The sequence below is a fragment of the Prionailurus viverrinus genome, chromosome D3 (genome assembly GCF_022837055.1).
Source record: "Prionailurus viverrinus isolate Anna chromosome D3, UM_Priviv_1.0, whole genome shotgun sequence".
Lineage (NCBI taxonomy): Eukaryota > Metazoa > Chordata > Mammalia > Carnivora > Felidae > Prionailurus > Prionailurus viverrinus.
Genome location: NC_062572.1, coordinates 48178210 through 48199373, shown reverse-complemented (window position 1 = coordinate 48199373; position 21164 = coordinate 48178210). Strand labels below are relative to the sequence as shown.

The window sequence follows — 21164 nt, the reverse complement described above, 5'->3', positions numbered from 1 at the left end:
TTGTCAAGAAAGGGGGTCATACTTTGTTAAATGTTTTTTCTACATATAGTGAAAGAATAAAAACCGTATGATCACTTCTCTTGTTGATGTATCATGTTGATTGATTTCTGAATATTGAACTACCCTTGCATCCCAGGAGTAAATCCCATTTGATTGTGATGTGTGTTTTTTGTTTGTTTTTTTTTTTGATGTATTGTTGGATTTGGTTTGCTAATCATTCATTGAGGATTTTTGCATCTGTGTTCACCAGAGAGATTGGCCTATTGTGTTCTCTCTCTCTCTCTCTCTCTCTCTCTCTCTTTTTTTTTTTTTTTTGTAGTGTCTTTATCTGGTTTTGGTATTGGGGTAATGCTGACCTCATAGAATGAACTTGGAAGCTTTCCTTACTCTTTCATTTTTTGGAATAGTTTGGGAATAGGGATTATCATTTCTTGAAATGTTTGGTAGAATTCATTCTATGAAGCCATCTGGTCCTGGACTTTTGCTTTGGGAAATTTTTTGATTACTGATTCAATTTTCTTGCTGATCATTGGTCTGTTCAAATTTTTTGTTTCTTCTTGATTCAGTTTTGGGAGGTTACATGTTTCTAGGAATTTATCCATTTTTTCTGTCCAGTATGTTAGCACTAATTTTTCACAATAATTTCTTACAATCCTTTGTAATTTTGTGATGTTATTTCTCCTCTTTCTGATTTTGAGTTATCTTTTTTTTTTTTTGAGTGTTGCTAAAGATTGATCCTTAATTTTTTTTTAATGTTTGTTTTTTAGAGAGACAAAGCATAAGTGGGGGAAGGGGCAGAGAGAGAGGGGGAGACACAGAATCCAAAGCAGGCTCCAGGCTCTGAGCTGTCAGCACAGAGCCTGATGTGGGGCTTGAACCCACCAACCATGGGATCATGACCTGAGCTGAAGTCAGATGCTTAACTGACTGAGCCACCCAGGTGCCCCAAGATTGATCTTTTAAAAGGACTAGCTCCTGGTTTCTTTGATATTTTTTGCTATTATTCTTAATACTCAAATATATTTTTTCTGCAGTTTTGTATTTTAATATAGTATCTTGGTTTTGTTTCAGAATACAATGTTATTCTCCAAAGATTAGGTTTTATTTAACTTACTCTCTGAACTTTTTTTCAAGTTGCTTTTTTTTACCCCCTCTTTGGTTTTTAGACTCTTTCATGTTTTAGAGGTTTTACTCAGATGTCTTGTCGCCCTTAGCTATTGGCATTTAAGAATGAGGAACTTGAAAGCTGACTGGAAATTGAGAAAGTAGGGGAGCCTTGTTAACTGCCATTTTTACTAAGATTCATCTGGCTTAGCTTCTTGTTGGGAGCTGCTGGTGTCCTCTTGGAATGTGTTATCCTTTAGGGACTGTCACCAGCTTAGTCTCCTCCCAGTGGGTGGAGCCTGGCTTGTCAGCATTAGGAATGCTGATTAAGAAAGAGCTGGAAGTCATGCTGTTCACTGTACATAGGCTGCTACTTTTTGAAACCGTCCTCCGACGGTCTTCCATCCTCTTGTCTGTAGAGCATTTCTTTTAGCCTTAGAGGATTTATTTAACCAGTTGCCTATTGATGGACATGGACTTCTTAATACCTTTTTCACTACTGTAAATAAAGCAATCCTTATGAAGGTGCTTATGAAATAATCTTCTGTATTTCTATAGCATAGATTCCTAGAAGTAGAATTGCCCTGGGAAAGGAAATGGTGTATGTGTATTTTTAAAAATATTTTTTAAATTGTAAAATATGCATAAGATATAATTTACCATCTTAAAAATGTTTGTGGTATTAAATACATAAATAATATGTGCTACCATCACCATCATCCATCGTGAGAACTTTTCTTATAAAACTGAAACTCTGTACCCAATAAATCTCCATTCTCCTCTCCCCAAGCCCTTGGCCACTACCATTCCGTTTTCTTTCTCTTTTGACTACTGTGCTCAAAGTACTTCATAAAAGTGGAATCATACAGTATTTGTCTTTCTGTGACTGGCTTATTTCCCTTAGCATAATGTCCTCATGGTTCATTCATGTAGCATATTGCAAAAACGTCTTTCTTTTTAAAGATTGAAAAATACTCCATTGTACCTATATACCACATTTTGCTTAACTGTTCATCTCCTGGTGGACACTTGTATAGCTTCCATGTTTTAGCTATTATGAGTAATGCAGCTCTGAACACAGATGTACAAATACCTCTTTGAGACCCCCACTTTCAGTTCTTTTGGGTGTATACCCAGAAGTGGAATTGCCAGATTATAGGGTAGTTCTGATTTTAATTTTTTGAGGAATTGCTAATCTGTTTTACACAGTGGCTGTACCATTTTACATTCCTGCCAACAGTGCACAGGATTCTAATTTCTCCACATCCTTGACAACACTTGTTTTCTGTTTGTTTGGGGTTTTTTTCCCCATAGTAGTCTTCTTATTGGGTGTGAGATGGTAGCTCATTGTAGTTTTGATTTGCCTTTTCCTAATGATCAGTAATGGGAAACAACTTTTCATGTCCTTATTGGCCATGTGTATATTTGTAGAAATGTCTATTCAAGTACTTTGTTTTTGAACTGGGTTTTGTTTGAGTTTTAGGAGTTCTCTGTGTATTTTGGTTATTAATCCCTTATCAGATATGATTTGCAAATATTTTCTCTGATCTTGTGGTTTGTGTTTTAACTCTGCTAGTGGCTTTTGATGCACAGAATTTAAAAATTCTTATAATGTCCACTTTGTCTATTTTTTCTTTTGTTACCCATGCCTTCATTCTATCCAAGAAATCATTGCCAAAACCAATGTCATGAAGCATTTGCCCTGTGTTTTCTAAGACTTTCATTGTTTTATGTTTTGCATTTAGATCTTTGATCCAATTTGAATTAGTTTTTAAATATGATGTTAGGTAAAAGTTCAACTTTGTTCTTTTCCATGTGGATTTTCAGTTTTCCCAGCACCATTTGTTGACAAGACTGTTGAATCATGTCGTCAGTCTTGTAAAGAATCATTGACCATATACACAAGGGTTTATTTGGCTTCCCTGTTCTATTCCGTTGTTCTGTATGTCTGTCTTTATGCTAGTACCACAGTGTTTGATGATGTTAGCTTTGTTATAAGTTTTGAAATCCAGAAGCGTAAGTCTTCCAGCATTGCCTCCTTTTTCAAGATTGTTTTGGCTATTTAGAATTCCTTGAAATTTCATTTTTTTAAATACTGAAATATTTAAAGTATTCTCCTTTCTGTAGATCCTGTAGTTATTTTTGGGGGATTAGGGTTACCATGGAGATTACATTTATCATCCTAAAGTTATAACACTAACTTGAGTTTATACTAGTTTAACTTAAATAACACACACACACACACACACACACACACACACACACACACATCTTGCTCCTTTATGCTCTGTTCCCACCCCTTTTGGCTACTGATGTCACAGAATTACATCTTTGTACACTCTGTACCCAAAAAAAAAATAATTCTTTTAAATGTGTTAGTCCCTTAAATTATGTAGAAAATAAGATTTGGAGTTAGAAGACAAAATTATATTTTTAATCCAATATTCTTTTCTTTAAATGCGTTACTCTTAAATCATGTAGAAAACAAGAAGTACAGCTATAAACCATTGTTAAAATAACACTAGCTTTTGTAATTGTGCATGTGTTTGCCTTTATCAAGATGTTTATTTCTCCACATAGCTTTGAGTTACTGTCTAGGGTGCTTTTATTTTACCTTGTAAGACTCTGTTGAGCATTTCTTGAAAGGCAGGTCTAGTGGTAATGAACTGCCTCGGCTTTTATTTTTCTGGGATGTCTTAATTTCTCTCTTACTTTTGAAAGGCAGTTTTGCCAGATACAGGATAGTTTTTCTTTCAGCACTTTGAATATATTTGCATACTGCTCTCTGTCCTCCAAAGTTTCTGATGGGAAATCTGCCAGTCTTCCTACCCTGGATCCCTTGTATGTGATGATTTAGCTTCTTTCCTGCTATCAAGATTTTCTGTTTTGAAAGTTGGATTATGTAGCATATCTCTTTGAGTTCCCCTTAGAGTTCATTGACCTTCTTGGATGTTTATATTCATGTTTTTTCCTCAAATTTGGGAAGTATTCAGCCATTATTTCTCCAATTGCTCAACCCTCATTCTCCCACTTCTAAGACTTTCATGATGCATGTTGATCTGTTGGTGTCCTACAGGTCTCTTAAGCTATGTTTGGTTTTCAGTCTTTTTTTCTTTCTGTTCCCCAGACTCAGTAATTTCTGTGTCCTATCTTTCAAGTTTTCTGAGTGTTCTGCCTATACAAATCAGCTTTTGAATCTCTCAAGTGAATTTTTTGTTATTGTACTTTTCAAGAATTTCGTCTTTTTAGGTTTTTTTTTGGTCTTTATTCATATTTTCATTTTGTTTATGCATTTTGTCTTCCACCATCTCTTCCTTTAGGTCTTTGAATATCTTTTTGATGCCTTTGTCTAGTATATTTGCCATCAGATCTTCAGGGATCTTTCTTCAGGACCGTTTCTATTGATTTGTTTTTCCCTTTGGGCTCTACTTTTCTGTTTCTTTGTATGTCCTGTAACTTTTTTAATTATTGAAAACTGGACATTTGAATCTAACGTACTAACTCTAGATAGCAAATTCTCCTCCTTCCTCGAGTTTTCTAATATGTTGTTATTTTTCTTGGATTATTGTAGGCTGTGCTGAGGTCAGCCTTAGCTGTAAACTTAAGGTCTTCTCAGGTCTTTTGGTGGTCGTGAGCAGTCATGTTTTAATTTTCTCCATAAATGCTGTTGTTTTTCAGTGTCCTAGTCTTTAGTGTCTGGCTCTTACGTGGGGGCGGGGGGAGTGGGGGGAAGAATGGAGAAATGAAGGCGGGTGCGGGGCGGGGGGGTGGGGGGGAACAAAAATGAATGCTGGTCCTTTAAATCTCCTGGAAGTTCAGTCTGCTGGAGGGGCTTAAAGCAGTGAGAGATGGTGCATGCAACAAGTGTGTCTGCTTGCTTCCTTGTCTGCATCTCTGATCAGAAGCAGCAGTGATCAGAGCTCAGCTCTCCAATATTTGGACTACAGGGATCTTTTTGTTCACCCTGGTTCCTGTAAGCCATTCCAGGAATGCATGCACTGGGGGAATTTCGGGGTGGAGATGGGTAGCTGCTGCCTTGCTAAGAATTTAAATTGACATAAATTAACCACAGTTCCCTTCCAAGCTTTCCCTGGTGGTTGTAAGCCTTCTGAAGATCCTAGTGTTCCAAAACCGTTACATCACGCAGATTCTGCCAGTACAGTTGTTATCTAGGTGGGGAGACAGACAGGTTGCTGGTGTTTCCATACTCTAGTCATTATAGTAGAATCTTCCCCCAAGTGTATGTGTATTTTGAAATTTACTTGATATTGACAAGTGGTGCTTATATCCTGTCCATGACAGTATTAGGCATGTTTCATCTTTTTTTTTTTTTAACTGAATTATAGTTGACATGCAATGTTGCATTAGTTTCAGGTGTATAATCTTTTTTATTTAATCTTGTAGGCAAAAAATTGTTTTACTTGCATTTATTAGTAAGAAATTTATATTTTGTGAATTGCTACTTATTTTGACAAATGGCTTAAATTTGGTTGTAGTGCTCTATATTTTGAAGCTTAGTAAAATATGAAAGAGGAAACAAAGGAATTGTAAGTATGGTCACTCCAGGATTTTTATCTGTAATTTGATTTTTTCCTATTCAGGATGTTTTGCACAAGTTTTAAATGTGTTAATGTTTCAGCCTTATGATATTTTTATTGTAATGACCACATTTTAATTTTATATCTAGTTATATAATGTTTGCGTTAACCATTTGCAAAATATTTCATACCTTTAAGAGCATTCTGTCAAATATGATATAACAGCTCATGAGGTTGGTTATTTTGCAGATAAGGAAACTGAGGCTTTGAGAGATTAATAAACTTGCCCAAATGTTTAGTGCACTTTTTCAATAATAATAAAAAGGATAAGGAGTCTGAAGGTCAAGTTCTGGCCCTGCAACTGATTCACTTAGTTCTTACATCATTCTTATTACTTGTAAAATGATTTTTTTTTGTATTAGCAGATAGTATACGAAAGGTAATTCTATCACTCAATAGTAATATTATTATTTTTAAATCTAGAAATGAATACTGAAGCAGAACAGGAGCTTCTCCATCATGCCAGAAATGGTAATGCTAAAGAAGTTCGACAGTTATTAGAAAGCATGGAAAGAAATCAAGTAATTGCTGACATTAATTGCAAAGGTAAGCTTTGAGTTTTTTTAGCTTTTTCTTGAGTACGCACAACTCTGTCATTTATTTAGCACTAATCTTTTTGGTCTTGCTAGAAATAAATTCCCAGATCTTTTTCTAGAAAGAGTCTTCATAAGAGTAGGTAAAAGAGTAGTTTTACCTAGTAGTACCTCGTAGTTCTAAGTCCGAGACATTGAGATCTAGTCTTAAGGTTTAGGGTCTCTGACAATTTAATCAGCTACAAGAGTGACTCTGAGCCTACAAGATGCACACTATGATAGGGTGTTATGGTTAAATCAACCGGTTTGAGTGTTCAGTGTATGCCCAGAGTCCTGTGAAGTACCTTGCAGGTGGTGTTAGGCAGGATCCCTGGCCTCATTGAGACTAGTGTAGAGGATTAATAGACTAGTCTACACTTCAAAATATGTACCAGAATATGGAACCCCAGGGTGTCATGGGATCCCATAGGAGAGACCTGTAACTGGACCTAGAAGGATTAGCTTCTTAGAGGAAATGATTCTAAGGTAATCTATAAAGAGTGTGTAGAACTTAACCAGGTGAAAATAGAGAAGAAAAGTGTTCAAGGGAGAAGATACAGCATGTGCCAAGGTCCTGAGGTGAGAGGCAGTCCAGGTGGCAAGGGCCTGCAGGCAGGAAGGGTGAAGGGAAGGTAAATAGCAGCCAAATCCTAATGCACCTGTGGCAAGGTTGTATGTATTATGCTCAGGTGTGCAGAGAAAATTTATCTTCTAAAATGGCTCTGATATTTCAACAAGCACCTTCTCCTTCTTGGAGTATGGAGGACTAAATAAATATTAATCTTTTGGTTTCTCGATCTTGTAGCTTTTTGATAAATGATTGGTCTTCCAGAACCTCTCAACTCTCTTTGCCCTGTCTCCCCCAAGCTGGTGTTTAAAAATAAAGATGAGCCTTGTTGTGTGTGTCTATAGCCTTTGATTCCTCAGTGACCCTTGTCTTCCCAGTGCTCCTGAAGCATTTGTAGCTGACCCTTGGGACAAACTCAAACTCGTGTCTCTCTGTGTGTCATACAAGTGGTGCTCCGTGACTGTTACTTTGTGGCCACCTTGCAGGTGGGTGCTGGGATAGGTGGTTGCTAGGATATCTTTCTATGTCATCCCAGATGCCACTTGCCTGTTCTTGGTGTATCCTTGATTTATCTCGCTTTCTGGGCTCATGAACAGGAGCACCATATCTCTTCATTTGTGCCTTTCTCACAGTCCTGTGTCCCCGATGCATATTTTATTCTGCTGGGTCACATTCTTCTGTCCTAGAGCAACAAACCTTATGTCTTCACCCATGTTGGGGAAGGATTATTATATTTGCAGTGGAGAGAAAACTATGATCTGAGTTGTCCAGAAAATAGTTGTTTTTGGTATGCTGAAGGAATTGTAAAAATCCTCTTGGTCCTTCAGCAAAGACTAGTTCTTAATCTTTATCTTGGGATTCTATTTTGAATGCCAGAAACATTCCTGGCATTTGATAATCCTAATGACCCTTTATCTACCCTTTCCATCCTTACCTATATATCCAGGCTACTTGGTGGAAAGTCATCTAATGGGAAATGTAAAACTGTGAAATAGATGTGAATGCTTCTTCAAAATTTCATCATTATTCCTGTCAGTCAGACTTTGTCTTAAGGGCAGTTTAAAGGATTTATGTAGAAGATGACCTACCAGGTGATGTGCAGTTCACCAGTAGAAGTGAATGGGGGCCAGGGGACTGGATGTGAGTAGTGTTTCCCCGTGGGGATAGCCTTCCACCAGGCATTTCTAGGATTTCTTTGCTATCCGATTTGTTTTTCCAAACCCTGAGACATTGAGAAAATGGTAAAATGTACTATAATTCTTTAAGAATTAAAGCTTAACAATCAACATAGAGATGTTATTGGTTGGAAGGAATTACCGATGTCAAGTTGAAAGTGACAGAAGGAAACAATGGCCTGCAGTTGAAGGTTAAGGCCAATATTTCTAGGGTAGGGGGACAAAGGATCTAATCTGTTTTCCTTATAGCTGTTGTGTGTTTACAGTCCTGTCTATTGCTAATGGTGAGACTTTCTTGCAAAAATTAATGTTTATATGCACAGTATACTTTATGTAAATTCTGAGTGGTGTTATTGCTGGGTGAACTGGGGAGCCCCTGGCTCTGGGATCTCAACACAGCCCATCCCAAAAGGTGTCACGGAATTCAAGGACAGATATGTAACACAGCAGATGAGCTACAAAAGCGGGAAAGTTTATTAAAGCAAAAAAGATAGTCTGGAGATGTGAGAGCAGTGAACTAGAGGGTGGGAGGGCCGGGAGGGAGGTGCCTGCCCTGGGGGGCTGGGTTTCTATCTGTCATTGACAGTTGTTAACTAGGAGGTGGAACATTCAGTACTCAGGCGAGGATTCTAATAAGCAGAGTTTTGCGCCTTTTCTTCCGTATTTGGTCTTAGGTTTCTGGTCAGGGCTCCTGCCTCCTTGGTTCTGTGTGGTTTGACCCAGCGTCTTGTGGAGTGCTGCCAGAACAGGCCTCTGACTTTCCTGATAGCGGCCCATGACTTCTCTCAGCTGGCCTGCAGGTATCCTGTTAGAACCTAGCTAACTGCCTACTCTAACAATGTTCTAAGAAATAAGTTCTGGAAGCAAAGTTGTAACCGAGGCCCAAGGGTGCCAGAGCCCGTGGTTCGGGGGGGTTCAGGCGCTCACTTCTGACAAAATCCAAAGAGGGAGACGAGTGGTGGTAAAACAAGAAAGGGATTTGTTTCCAGGAGGCCAACACCAGGAGACAGGCTAGTGTCCCAAAGGCTATCTCCAAAGTGCTGAAAATACTTCTAGGTTTGAATGAGGAAAACGTGGAACAAAGGGTGGTGGGTGCGTGCCGGTGGGCAGTAAAGAATAAAGGTCAGGTGGGATTGTCTTGGGATCAGTCCTGCATTGCATGGGCATGTCTGGGCAGTCCCCCTTGCTCGAGGGGCTGGTTTTGGTACCCATTCCAGGATGCTTTGCCTGCTGGGTCTTCTGCCTGAGTTACAAGATAAGCTGATGAGAAGAACGTAATCAGTTAAGTGCAAAATGAGGTCAAAACAGGGTCTTTCGAAATAAAAACATGTGTTGTCCATGTCTACACGTGTTTCTGTAGTGGTGTCCTGTTGCTTTGCTGGAAATTCTGAATGTGAAGTTATGTGAATGTTACCATAGTATCTGCTGGTGTTTCCCAGTGTTTCAGTATTCTATGTAGGGTACAGTCCTTTGTAAATACTCCTCAATTTGACATTTCTTATTTGTTGAACAAAATTTTTTGGATATCCGTGGTAAGTAGTAAAAAGATACTCTTGGGACACCTAGATGGCTCAGTCGGTTAAACCTCCAACATCAGCTCAGGTCATGATCTCACGGTTCGTGGGTTTGAGCCCCGTGTTGGTTCTGGAGCCTGCTTCGGATTCTGTGTCTCCCTCTCTCTTTTCCTGCTTGCAGTCTGTGTCTCTCTCTCTCTCTCAAAAATGAAGATTAAAAAAATTAAAAAAAAAAAACTCTTTACTGCTAACTTTACTACTACTCTTTACTACTTTTTACTAATAAAGAATGAAGTATTTTAAGAATCATGTAGGATTTTGGAAATTCTGATTTCTTGGAAACCTCAGATGTGAGGAGACCAGTTCAGTTCATGTTAGCTGTTAGGGGTTCGCTGGGGGTGAAAGCAATGTGAATGGCAACACACAGATATAATTAACATCTAGGGGATGGAATCGGTAGGGCACCCTGAATGTGGGTGTGAAAAGGAGAAAGGGGGCAAGAGTGTTGCTTGTTTATGACCTGAGAAACAAGGTGAATAATGGCAATTCATTGTGAAAAGACACGTGGGAAGGGGTAGAGATAGTTTCAGTGACTGTGTAAAGTCGACTCTTGAAGAATGCAGGGTGAAAGGGCACCGACCCCCTGCACAGTAAAAAAAAAAAAAAAAAAAAAAAAAAAAAAAAAAAAAATCCATGTAGAACTTTTGACTTCCACCCCCCCACCCTATTTTAACTGCTAATAGCCTGCTGTTGACCAGGAAGAAGCCCTGCTGGTAACTCGGTTTACACATATGTTGTGTGTATGATGTGCTATATTTTTATAAAAAAGTAAGCTGGATAAAAAATGTTAAAATCATGAGGAAAATACATTTAAAGTGTTTCGTCAACTAAACTCCATATGTGCGTGGACCCACACAGTTCAAAGCCAGTGTTGTCAAGGGTCAACTGTGTGCATATAACAGGGTAAGTTCAGCTTTGTGCTTTTTTTTTTAAATTTCTTTAAATGTTTATTTTTGAGAAAGACACACAGAGCATGAGTGGGAGAGGGGCAGAGGGAAAGGGACGTAGAATCCGAAGCAGGCTCTAGGCTCCAAGCTGTCAGCATAGAGCCCGATGTGGGGTTTGAACCAATGAAGTGCGAGATCATGACTGAGCTAAAGTTGGATGCTTAACCGACTGAGCCACCCAGGCACCCCTCAGTTTTGTGCCTTTTGAGCACAAAGTATTTTGCATCATCCAAATGGAGGTGTCTCGTAAAGAGATGGAATATGGATTTTGAAGTCCATACCACAGAAAAAATGAAAGCAGTGGAAGAGGGCCAGGAGATGCCATTATGGGAGATACCAATAATGAAGGACTAATTGGACAGTAGAGCTTCCAAAGGATCCTTAAAGAAGTGTTGGGGCAACGAGAAACCCTACAGAGTGCAGTGCTGTGTCAGCTAGGAAGGCCTGTGGGCCATACTATCCAATGCTATATGCAGTGACCCAGTGTTGTGATAGCTAAAAAGTGTCCCTGTGACTTGGTGATAGCATTTGTGGATCAAAACTGGAAGACCATTTGAATGACAAGGTGGGAGATGACCCTAGTCTGCCAAGGGTAGTGGGGGCTGACAGGAGTAAATGGGGTGGAAAAAGTAAGTGAAGGCAGAGCAGGGAAGGAAGAGTGAGGAGCATGGTAGCTGGTAGGGAGGATGCCATCAGAGGGCTTTTGTTGCTCTTGATTGTAAGAAGAGACCCAAGTGTTTACTTCCTCCTTACTCATAAGTGAGGAGGGAGAGGCAGAATATAAAGGAGAAAAGTGCCTCAGAAGCAGAAAGGGGTGGAGTCCAGGGCACAAGGTCTGGGTTAGTCTAGGCCTACGGAGGGAAGGATGGAAGAACGCCTGTAGATGGGGGTACGGTAGTACATTTGGCTCCAGGAAGCCCAGGGAATTCCATGAAAACTTTACCCCTCATTGTGAAGCTAAGAGACGGAGGCCCTTTGCTAAGGGGAGGTATTTGGGGAAGAGGCTTGAGAAGAGTCGTGACTTGAAGTCACTGCTGTGGACTGTAGGAGAGCCCCTTGAAGAGGGTATTCTAAAAAGGATTTCCAGGCAGTGTCTAGAGGCTCGCGGAAGTGGGAGATCCGGAGTTTAAGGTGCTGGGAATCTACAGGGTTCTGTTAGTTTTGTTCTCCCACTGTTTAGCAACCTGGTGTGATTCTAGGAAAATCAAGCCAGTGTACTGATCAGGCTTTGGGGTTTTTGTAGGCTACTGCGACAGGATTATTGAGGGGACTGGCAAAGAAGTTAAAGTAAGGGATCAAAATGCTGGATTTGTTAAAGGAAGTAAAGATGGAGGTGTTTACATACATGAGAAGTGATCACAGGATGAAGGGCTGATTCAGCTGAACAAGTCTGGGAGTACACCTGTGGGAATAAGCTGGAAAGTGGGAGTTGATTAGCTCAGAAATGACAATGATACCCAGGCTCTGACCCTGACCCTGGGGGTTAACATCAAGCAGAGGCAAAGTTTGTGGGGAAATGAGGGAGCTGAGAAACAGAGGAGCTGGCATACTGAACAACTAGTAGACACCCCTAGGGCAGTGGCAGGGTTTGCATGGGGAGAAAGACTGTCCCCCAGAGTTACTTGGTGAGGGGCGAGCCAGTGGGAGGCTGGTAGATGACAGCAGAGAAGGTTTTCAGGCTTAATGGTAGAAGTCTCACAAGAGGAGTTGTAACATGAGTGGAGTCCTTGACTACAGACAGTGTTGGCTTCTGTCGTGGGAGGACCAGTGAGTGTGTGGGAATTGGGGGAGGGGAGACTCCACCTGAGGGGTAAAGGAGAGTCCTTGTCATCAGGAAAAGGACATCAGGTTTCACTTAAGGACACAAGGTAAACATTCCACAAAACAATCCATGGCTGTAGGATTCATTGACCGAAATTACAGGTTCCAGAGGGTACACGTTTTAGGGGACATCATTGTAGGAGTTTGGGTAAGTGGCACACAAACACAGGACACTGTTGGTGGCAGCAGTCCCTCAGGGAGCTGTCCGAGGCTTGTTCTGGGTACACTGAGGCTGGTGCCTGGGGTTTCTATTGGCTCAAAACCTGAAATCCAGGAAGCAAGGGCAGCCATTAAACCTTCAGCTCCTCCAGAGGAGTGCCCCACAGGCAACAAAATACTCCTGGGCTTTGGTAGACCCTCCCGAGTGCTGGGCTTTGGAATTTGATAGGCTATATTCCCTTAAGCCTGAGTGGAAATTTTGGTAACCTTTTGGAGCTATTGCTGCTCTAAGCTACAGTGCCCCCCCGCCTTTTCTTCCTGAATTGAATTGTATTGTTTTTGTCGCACTCCCTTCTTCTGTACCTCTCCTCAGCAGGGATCCGACATTTCATTGCTCTTAATTTTGGTTCTTGTTATCTAGTAGAACTCTACCACTCTGGTAACCCATATCCTCATTACTTGAGATTTTATCTGGAGTCAGGACTCCATTTTATGTCACTATCTGCAGAGCTAACCATTTTCCAAATGCTACAGAAAAGATTCTTTATCAATTCCGTATTTCCATTCACCCTCCTGACATGGCACAGGTTTTCAAAGAGAGGTGCTTTTCATGAAATGCTGTGCCAAGAGAACCACATCTTTGTTAAATGATGGTAAGATGGTTAGAGACTCAGAACCTTGGAGCCAACTACAGATTATCTACTTTGAATGTCACCCCCATCGTGTCTCTCCCCACCCTTTTAAGAATGAGGACATTGAGTTAGTGAGTTAGGAAGGTGGCACCAGAATCTGGGGCTTGTGGGTTCTAATCTATTACACTTATTATGCTTCTGACTACGTCCTGTCTCTTCTAAACGTCTCTCGTTTATCAGCAGTGCAATATGAAGGGGAGATTGGCCAATGTATGGAAGTACCTTGGTAAAGAGAAATTTTAGTATAAAATTACCTAAATAACATCTAAAAATGCCTTATATTTTTCCACTTTTAGGAAGAAGTAAGTCTAATTTGGGGTGGACACCTCTTCATCTGGCATGCTATTTTGGACATAGACAAGTGGTCCAGGATCTGTTAAAGGTATGTATATGGCTCTAATTTTTTTTTTTTTTTTTTTTTGAGAGTGAGCACATGCACAAGTGGGGGAGGAGCAGAGGAAGAGGGGGAGAGAGAATCCTAAGCAGGCTTCGTGCTCACTGCAGAGCCTGATGCACGGCTCCATCCCACAATCTGAGATCATGACCTGAGCTGAAATTGAGAGTCGGACACTTAACCAACTTAGCCACCCAGGTGCCCCTATGGCTCTAATTTTTAAATGAATAAAATAAATATTGCTGTTACAGAAATTATGAAAGTCTTAGAAAAGCCAACTAACCATGGTGGCTTATTTAAAACAATAGCTCATCACTAACACACTTAATTGTTCTTTGCTAAGTACATGAATTAGGTTAGCCTGATGATTAAAATTCTGTTTTCTTAGTCATTTGATTTTTCTGTTACTGACTTTTTAAAATTGCAAAAATGGTTGTACGAATTTGAAGACACTATTATTGTTTTTTAATGTAACAGTTAAAAAATAACCAAAGCACAGCTTAAATGATTAAAAAATGTCAGAATCTCTTAATGAGCACCATATGATTTAAGACCTCGCAATTTTCAATTCTGATTTTTTTCACATATTGGTATTTCTGAAATTTTGTCTTCAAATTTAATTAGTAAACTGTACATTTAAATAGTGGTATCTTTTTCTTCCTGAGAACTTACTAAATTGGTGGAGAAAATGTGGTATTTTCTTTAATATTTATTTATTTTGAGAGAGCATGCATGCATGAGCAGGAGAGGGGAAGAGAGAGGGAGAGAGAGGATCCCAAGCTGGCTCCATGCACGGAGCCTGACGAGGGGCTCAATCTCATAAATGTGAGATCACGACATGAGCCGAAATCAAGAGACAGATGCCTAACCCACTGAGCCACCCAGGTGCCCCCAAAATGTTGCGTTTCATTCAGACAGTTCTTTTTTAATATTTGGGTTTCTAAAGTAGAGTGAAAGTCTATAGATTTTTAAAGAAAAGTAAACTTTTTACTCTTCTACCTATCATGTAGACTTTTACCTTTCAGGAAGCTTTATTGTTTTACTGTGAATTAAATTGAATTTTAGTGGTGACAACCAATCAATATTAACAATTATTTTAATTTTGAAGTATTTAATATATTTTTGGGGCTACTGGCTGGCTCAGCATGCAACTCTTGATCTCAAGTTTATAAGTTTGTCCACGTTGGGTGTAGAGATTACTTAAAAATCTTTGAAAAAGAAATATTTAATACTTCTTGACACGTGGAAGAAGTCTAACATTTTCATGTTTGTTCAGGCTGGTGCAGAAGTGAATGTATTGAATGACATGGGAGACACGCCACTTCACCGAGCTGCCTTTACAGGACGAAAGGTGAGAAGATTCCATGTTCAGTGTTTGCAAGTGGAATATTTGGAGGGGCAGTCGCCTGTGTTTTTTATGGCTCTGAGAATAGCAACTGAGAAAAGCCACAACAAATACATAAACCAGCACTTTGGGTCACAAGGTCACAAGCTCTTAGAATGAAAAGTGAGGTCAGGTTACTTCCACTCTGGCCTCCTGACAGGGACTCCTTCTGTCCCCACTCGTGTCCTTTGGGATGGGGAACTCCTGATTGTTCCTTTTTAAAAAAAAAAAAAAAACAAAAACGCTTCATTGAGGTATAATTTTATGTTGCATGAAACTCACCTACTGTAAGCGCGCATTTCAGTGATTCTTGGTACCTTTACACAGTTGTCCAGCCATCCCCACAGTCCAGTTTTAGAACATTTCCATCAGCTCAGAAAGTTTCCTCATGCCTGTTTGTGTTCATTCCCTGCTGCTCTCCCATGCCTCAGGCTACCGCCGATTGGCTTTCTATCTCTAGGATGTTGGTCTTTTCTAGAAATTTCTTTTCTAGAAATTTCTTATAGATGAAATCATACAAGCTTTGTGTCTGACTTCTTTAATTTAGCATGATATTACTGAAGTTTATCAATGCTGTAGCATTCATGTATCAGTAATTTCTTCCTTTTTATGGCAGAAGAACATACCATTTTATGGCTATGCCACATTCTTTAATCTTTTAACTGTTTACTGACAGGACTCTTCCTATTGTATTGCCTTAGCACCCTTGTGGAAATGATCATAAATGTGAGGTTTATTTCTAGACTTTCTATTCTGTTTCTTTGATCTATGTCTTTCATTACATCAATACTACACCACCTTTATTGCAGTAGCCTTATAATTAAATTTTTTTTTTTTTAAATTTTTTTTCAACGTTTTTTATTTATTTTTGGGACAGAGAGAGACAAAGCATGAACGGGGGAGGGGCAGAGAGAGAGGGAGACACAGAATCGGAAACAGGCTCCAGGCTCCGAGCCATCAGCCCAGAGCCTGACGCGGGGCTCGAACTCCCGGACCGCGAGATCGTGACCTGGCTGAAGTCGGACGCTTAACCGACTGCGCCACCCAGGCGCCCCCTTATAATTAAATTTTGATATTTGGTAGTCTGAGTTTTCCAACAGTGACTTACATTATTTTGGCTATTTTCAGTCAAAAGTTTGTTTTTCCATATAAATTTTAGGATCATATTCTATGAAAACACCTGTTGGAAATTTGAGGTTGTCTTGTCTACAATCTTAGGCCCATTTGGGAAGGATGGCCACTTTAACAATATTGAGTCTTTCAATCCATGAATGTGAAATGCCTGTCCCTTTATTTAGATCCTTAATTTCTCTTGGCAGTGTTTTGAAATTTTCAATGTACAGATCTTATTCTCCTGTTAAATTGTTTTCTAGGCATTATATTCTTTTTGATGCTATTTTCAATGGAATTTTTCTTTTAATTTTCTTTTCTGATTCCTTGTTGCAACTATATAGAAAGACAAGTTGATTTTTTGTTGTTGATCTGTGTCCTGTGTACTTGCTGAGCTCATTTATTCTAGATTTTTTATAAATACCAAAGCATTGTCTACACTGGATCTTACCTGCAAATAAAGACAAATGTACTTCTTCCTTTCCAGCTGGATACTTTCCCCCACCACAACCTCTACCCTTTACTTTGCTAGATCCTAGTATACTATTGAATAAATATGTTGAGAGCAGAAATCCTTGTTTTTTGATCCTAGGGGAATAGCATCTAGTCTTTTACCAGTAAGTATAGTGTTTGTAAGTTTTTCCTAGCTATTAGGTTGAGGAAGTGTTACTCTATTCCTGGTTCTTGAAAGTTTTTATCATGAATATATGTCAAATGCTATTCGTCTGTCTTTTGAGATCATGTGACTTTTTTATTAGTCTATTGTGGCATATTACATTAATTGATTTGGGGATATTAAACATTCCTGTGTAAATCTTCATATTGGACAATAATTGTTCTTGTGTGTTACTGGATTCTGTTTGCTAATACTTTCAGGATTTTTTTGGGTCTGTATTCATGACAGATCCTGCTCTATAGTACTGTTTTCTTGAAATGTGTTTATTTGGCTTTGGTAACAGGGTAATACTGGCCTTATAGAAGGGAAATGGAACATGTTCTTTTCTCCTGTTTTCTGAAATAGTTTGTGAAGGATTGGCTTTACTACTTATTTAAATATTTGATAGAATTCACCAGGTAAGCCATCTGTGCTTGGACTTTGTGTGGGAAGATTTTAAATTATTGAAACAACTTAATTACTTCATGTAGATCTGTTCCAATTTTCTTTTTCTTACTGAATCTGTTTTCGTTATTTTGTCTTTCTGGGTATTTTTCCATTTCACCTAAATTGTCTAATTAGCTGGCATAAAGTTGTTAATAATAATCTCCCATTGTTTTCATATCTGTTGGATTGGTAATGGTAGCCTTTATTTCATTTGTGTTTGCTAATTTGTGTATTTTTCCACTGGTTAATTTGGCTAAAGATTTGTCAATTTTGTTGATCTTTTTAAAAAAAAATTTTTTTTAAATATTTATTTTTGAGATAGTGAGACAGAGCATGAGCAGAGGTGGGTAGAGAGAAAGGGAGACACAGAATCTGAAGCAGGCTCCAGGTTCTGAGCTGTCAGCACAGAGCCTGACGCGGGGCTCAAACCCATGAGCTGTGAGATCATGACCTGAGCCGAAGTCAGATGCTCAACTGACTGAGCCACTGAGGTGTCCCACTTTGTTCTTTTCTAGTACAGCACTTAAAGCTATAAATTTTCATTTTAGCTGATACAATACATTTTGACATGTTGTGTTTTTTGTTTTCATTTATTTTAAGATACTTTATAATTTTTTTGTGATTTCTTCTTTGCCCATAGATTTAGAACTATGTCTGCCACATATTTGTAATTTTCCAGATTTCTCCCCATCACTGATTTCTAATTTAATTTCTCTTATAATCATATAACATACTTTGAATTATTTATTGAAGAATATAACATTCTTTTAAAATGTATCAGGAATTAATCTGTGATACAACATCTGTCCTGGAGAATGTTCCTTCAGTGCTTGAAAAGAATGTATACTGTGTTGTTTTGGGGGTGGAGTATTCAATAAATATCCATTGGGTTAGTTAGTAAGGTTGTTCAAATTTTTACCCTTAACTGATTTTGTGTGTTTATCAAGTATTGAGAGTGTGGTATTGAAGTCTAGCTATAGTTCTGTCAGTTTTTGCTTCATGACCTGGGACTCTGTTAGGTCCATATCCAAAATGGGGTTATATGGAATATATGGCATGTATCTTCCTCACATATTGACTTTATCATTAAAAAATGCCTTTGCCTTCAGTAGTATTTCCTGTCCTAAAGTTTATTTTGTTTTATGTTAATACAGCTATGCTAGCTATCTCATGGTTACTGGTTGCATTGTATATCTTTTCCACTCCTTTCATTTTCTACTTCTCTGTATCTTTGAATATAATGTTTCTTGTAGACAGCATACAACTGTGTGAATGTTTCTTTAGTAGACACACTGTTACATTAGTTTCAGGTGTACAACTTAGCGATTCGACAGGCTTATTGTATATTTTGCTCCGTTCACTGCAAGTGTAGCCACCATCTGTCCCATTACATCACTATTACAATATCATTGACCATATTCCTTATCCTCTGCTTTTTATTTCAATGACTTACTCATTCCATAACTGGAGGCCTGTATCTCCCTCTCCCTTTCATCCATTTTACCCACCCCCTTCCCTCCTCCCCTCTGGCAGCGATCAGTTCTCTGTATTTATAATTCTGATGCTGATTTTTGTTCATTCATTTTTTTAAGACTCCATTTGTCTTTCTCAGTCTGATTTATTTCACTTAGCATAATACCCTCCAGCTCCAACGATGTTGTCTCGGATGGCATGATCACATCCTTTTTATGGCTGTGTACTTTGTGTGTGTGTGTGTGTGTGTGTGTGTGTGTGTGTGTGTGTGTGTGTGTGTTACATCTTCCTTATCCATTCTTCTATTGATGGGCACTTAGGCTGCTTCCATGTCTTGACTGTTGTAAATAATGCTGCAGTAAACACAAGGGTGCATCTTTTCAAGTTAGTGTTTTCATTTTCCCTGGGTAAATACCTAATAGTGGAATTATTGGATCATATGGTATTGCCATTTTTAATTTTTTGAGAAATCTCCATAGTGTTTTTCCACAGTGGCTATACCAATTTACGTTTCCACCAACAGTGCATGGAGGTTCCTTTTTTCCACATCTTTGTCAACTCTTGTTTCTTGTCTTTTTTATTTTAGCCAATCTGACAGGTATGAGGTGATTATCTCATTGTGGTTTTGATTTGCATTTCCCTGATGAGTGATTGAGCATCTTTTTATGTGTCTGTTGGCCACCTGTTCAGTTGTGTGTTTTTATCCAGTCTGGCAATTTCTGCCTTTTGATTTAGTGTTCGGTCTATTCACATTTAATTAACAACAGTTTTGGATTTCCATCTTCAATATTTTATTTGTTTTCTATGTCTCAGGTTTTTGTTCTTTTGTTCTTCCTTTACTGCCTTTTGTGTTACACAGGTATTTAGTGTAAAATTTTAATTTCTCTGGATATTAACTTTTTGAACGTATTTAAATAGCTTCACACTCTTTATCTGCTAAATTTAACATAGCCAACTGAAAGTCAGTTTCTATAATCAGCATTTTTCTCATTAAAGGTAAGTTGATCCTTTGTCTCACAAGTTTTTATTGAAAATTGGGCAGTTTTTAAAAGTTTGGTGTTTTTTGTTTTTTTTGTTTTTAAGTTTGAGAGAGACAGAGTGAGCAGGGGAGGGGCAAAGAGAGAGAGAGGGAGAGAAAGAGAATCCCAAGCAGGCTCTGCATTGTCAGTGTGGAGTCTGACCAGGGCTTGAGTACATGAACCATGAGATCATGACCTGAGCTGAAACCAAGAGTCAGATGCTTAACTGACTGAGCCACCCAGGTGCCCCCAAAATTGGACATTTTTTATAATGTGTTTTAGCAGCTCTGAATTCTGACTTGTCTCCCCTCAGGTTCTTTTTTTCTTTTTTTATTAACTTGTCTGGTCTTCATTTGTGAAATCTGGAATATGCCTGGCCTGATATCTCTGCTCTTTTTTAAAAAATGTTTTAATGTTTTAGCATTGTTTCTGTTTGGGACTGAATGTGTCCCCCTAAAATTCATATGTTGAAATCCTGTCCCCACAATGTGGTGGTATTAGGAGATATGGAGGTGGGTGTGGGATAGGAATGGCCTGTGGCTTCAAAGCTAATGATGCCTGATGATCTTGCCTGGCGTTCTAGTTCCTGTTGAGTTGCCTCTCAGTTTGTTGTCTTAACTGAATATTCAGCACCATGAAATGATTTCGTTTTGTTCATTTTTATACTCATTTTTCAGGATGACCGTTCTCTGATCTTTTCATACTTCCATAGCCAAAAATTGCTTTCCCCTTTATCCTGATTTTTTTTTTGATTATTTGAATGATCTGGTAAATTAACTATGGTAGAAGGCTTATTTGATTACTGACCATAGTTTAATATCCCTAAAGGTTATTTTAAAATCCTATACTAGGAGGATTTGTGTATCACAAGTTAATGAGTTTATTATTTGTTTCACATTTTCTATGTGTGAAACGACATAAATCTAATGACTAGCTTTAATTTTTGCATAAATTACCATGAATGAGCCCTGTAAGTATGTGATTAATAAGCATGTTTTAATTAGTACATTTTACACCATTACAGTCTATTTGTTCATGTGTTGATCCTTGTGAACCAGGTATGGAGTCTTGCAAAAGCTGAGAAAAATGTAACGTTTACAGTAAAAAAATAAAGGTAGTGGGTAAATTGCTATACTCTATGGGATTTCAAAAATGAGCTGCAAATAGTTTAATTTGCCTGATCCATACGTGAACTTGTTGCTCTTGATAGCCCTGCACCACTTGTTTCTTCTGTGTAAGAATGTTGTTATCTGATTCCCATGGCCCAAGCCTACCCATTCTTGAAAGTGCAGTCAGGTGCTGTCTGCATAAATTCTTTCCTGACTTACTGCAGCTGGAAGAAAGCTATGCTTTTTCCAGATTTCCTAAATATTTACATCACCTTCTTTTATCTTCTACTTGGTAGTTACTGCTGTGTATGTTTTTATTACTAGATTGCATTAATCTTGCTTTCAAGGAGTTAACACATTTCA

General features: G+C 38.7%; 1 protein-coding gene across 6 annotated transcripts in view; it reads left to right on the top strand.

Annotated features, from left to right (window-relative positions):
- The window catches only part of OSBPL1A (oxysterol binding protein like 1A), a 245337-nt gene that overhangs the window by 13921 nt on the left and 210252 nt on the right, over positions 1-21164 (top strand). For 5 of the 6 annotated variants that reach the window (XM_047828148.1, XM_047828145.1, XM_047828146.1 and 2 more), the window contains 3 exons: positions 6126-6248; positions 13507-13592; positions 14881-14955. In XM_047828148.1, coding sequence (XP_047684104.1) covers positions 6128-6248; positions 13507-13592; positions 14881-14955 — 282 coding nt within the window. In that variant the 5' untranslated portion in view covers positions 6126-6127. Of the gene's footprint in view, positions 1-5276; positions 5345-6125; positions 6249-13506; positions 13593-14880; positions 14956-21164 lie in introns of those variants that run through there. The other variant, XM_047828147.1, reaches the window with a different exon arrangement.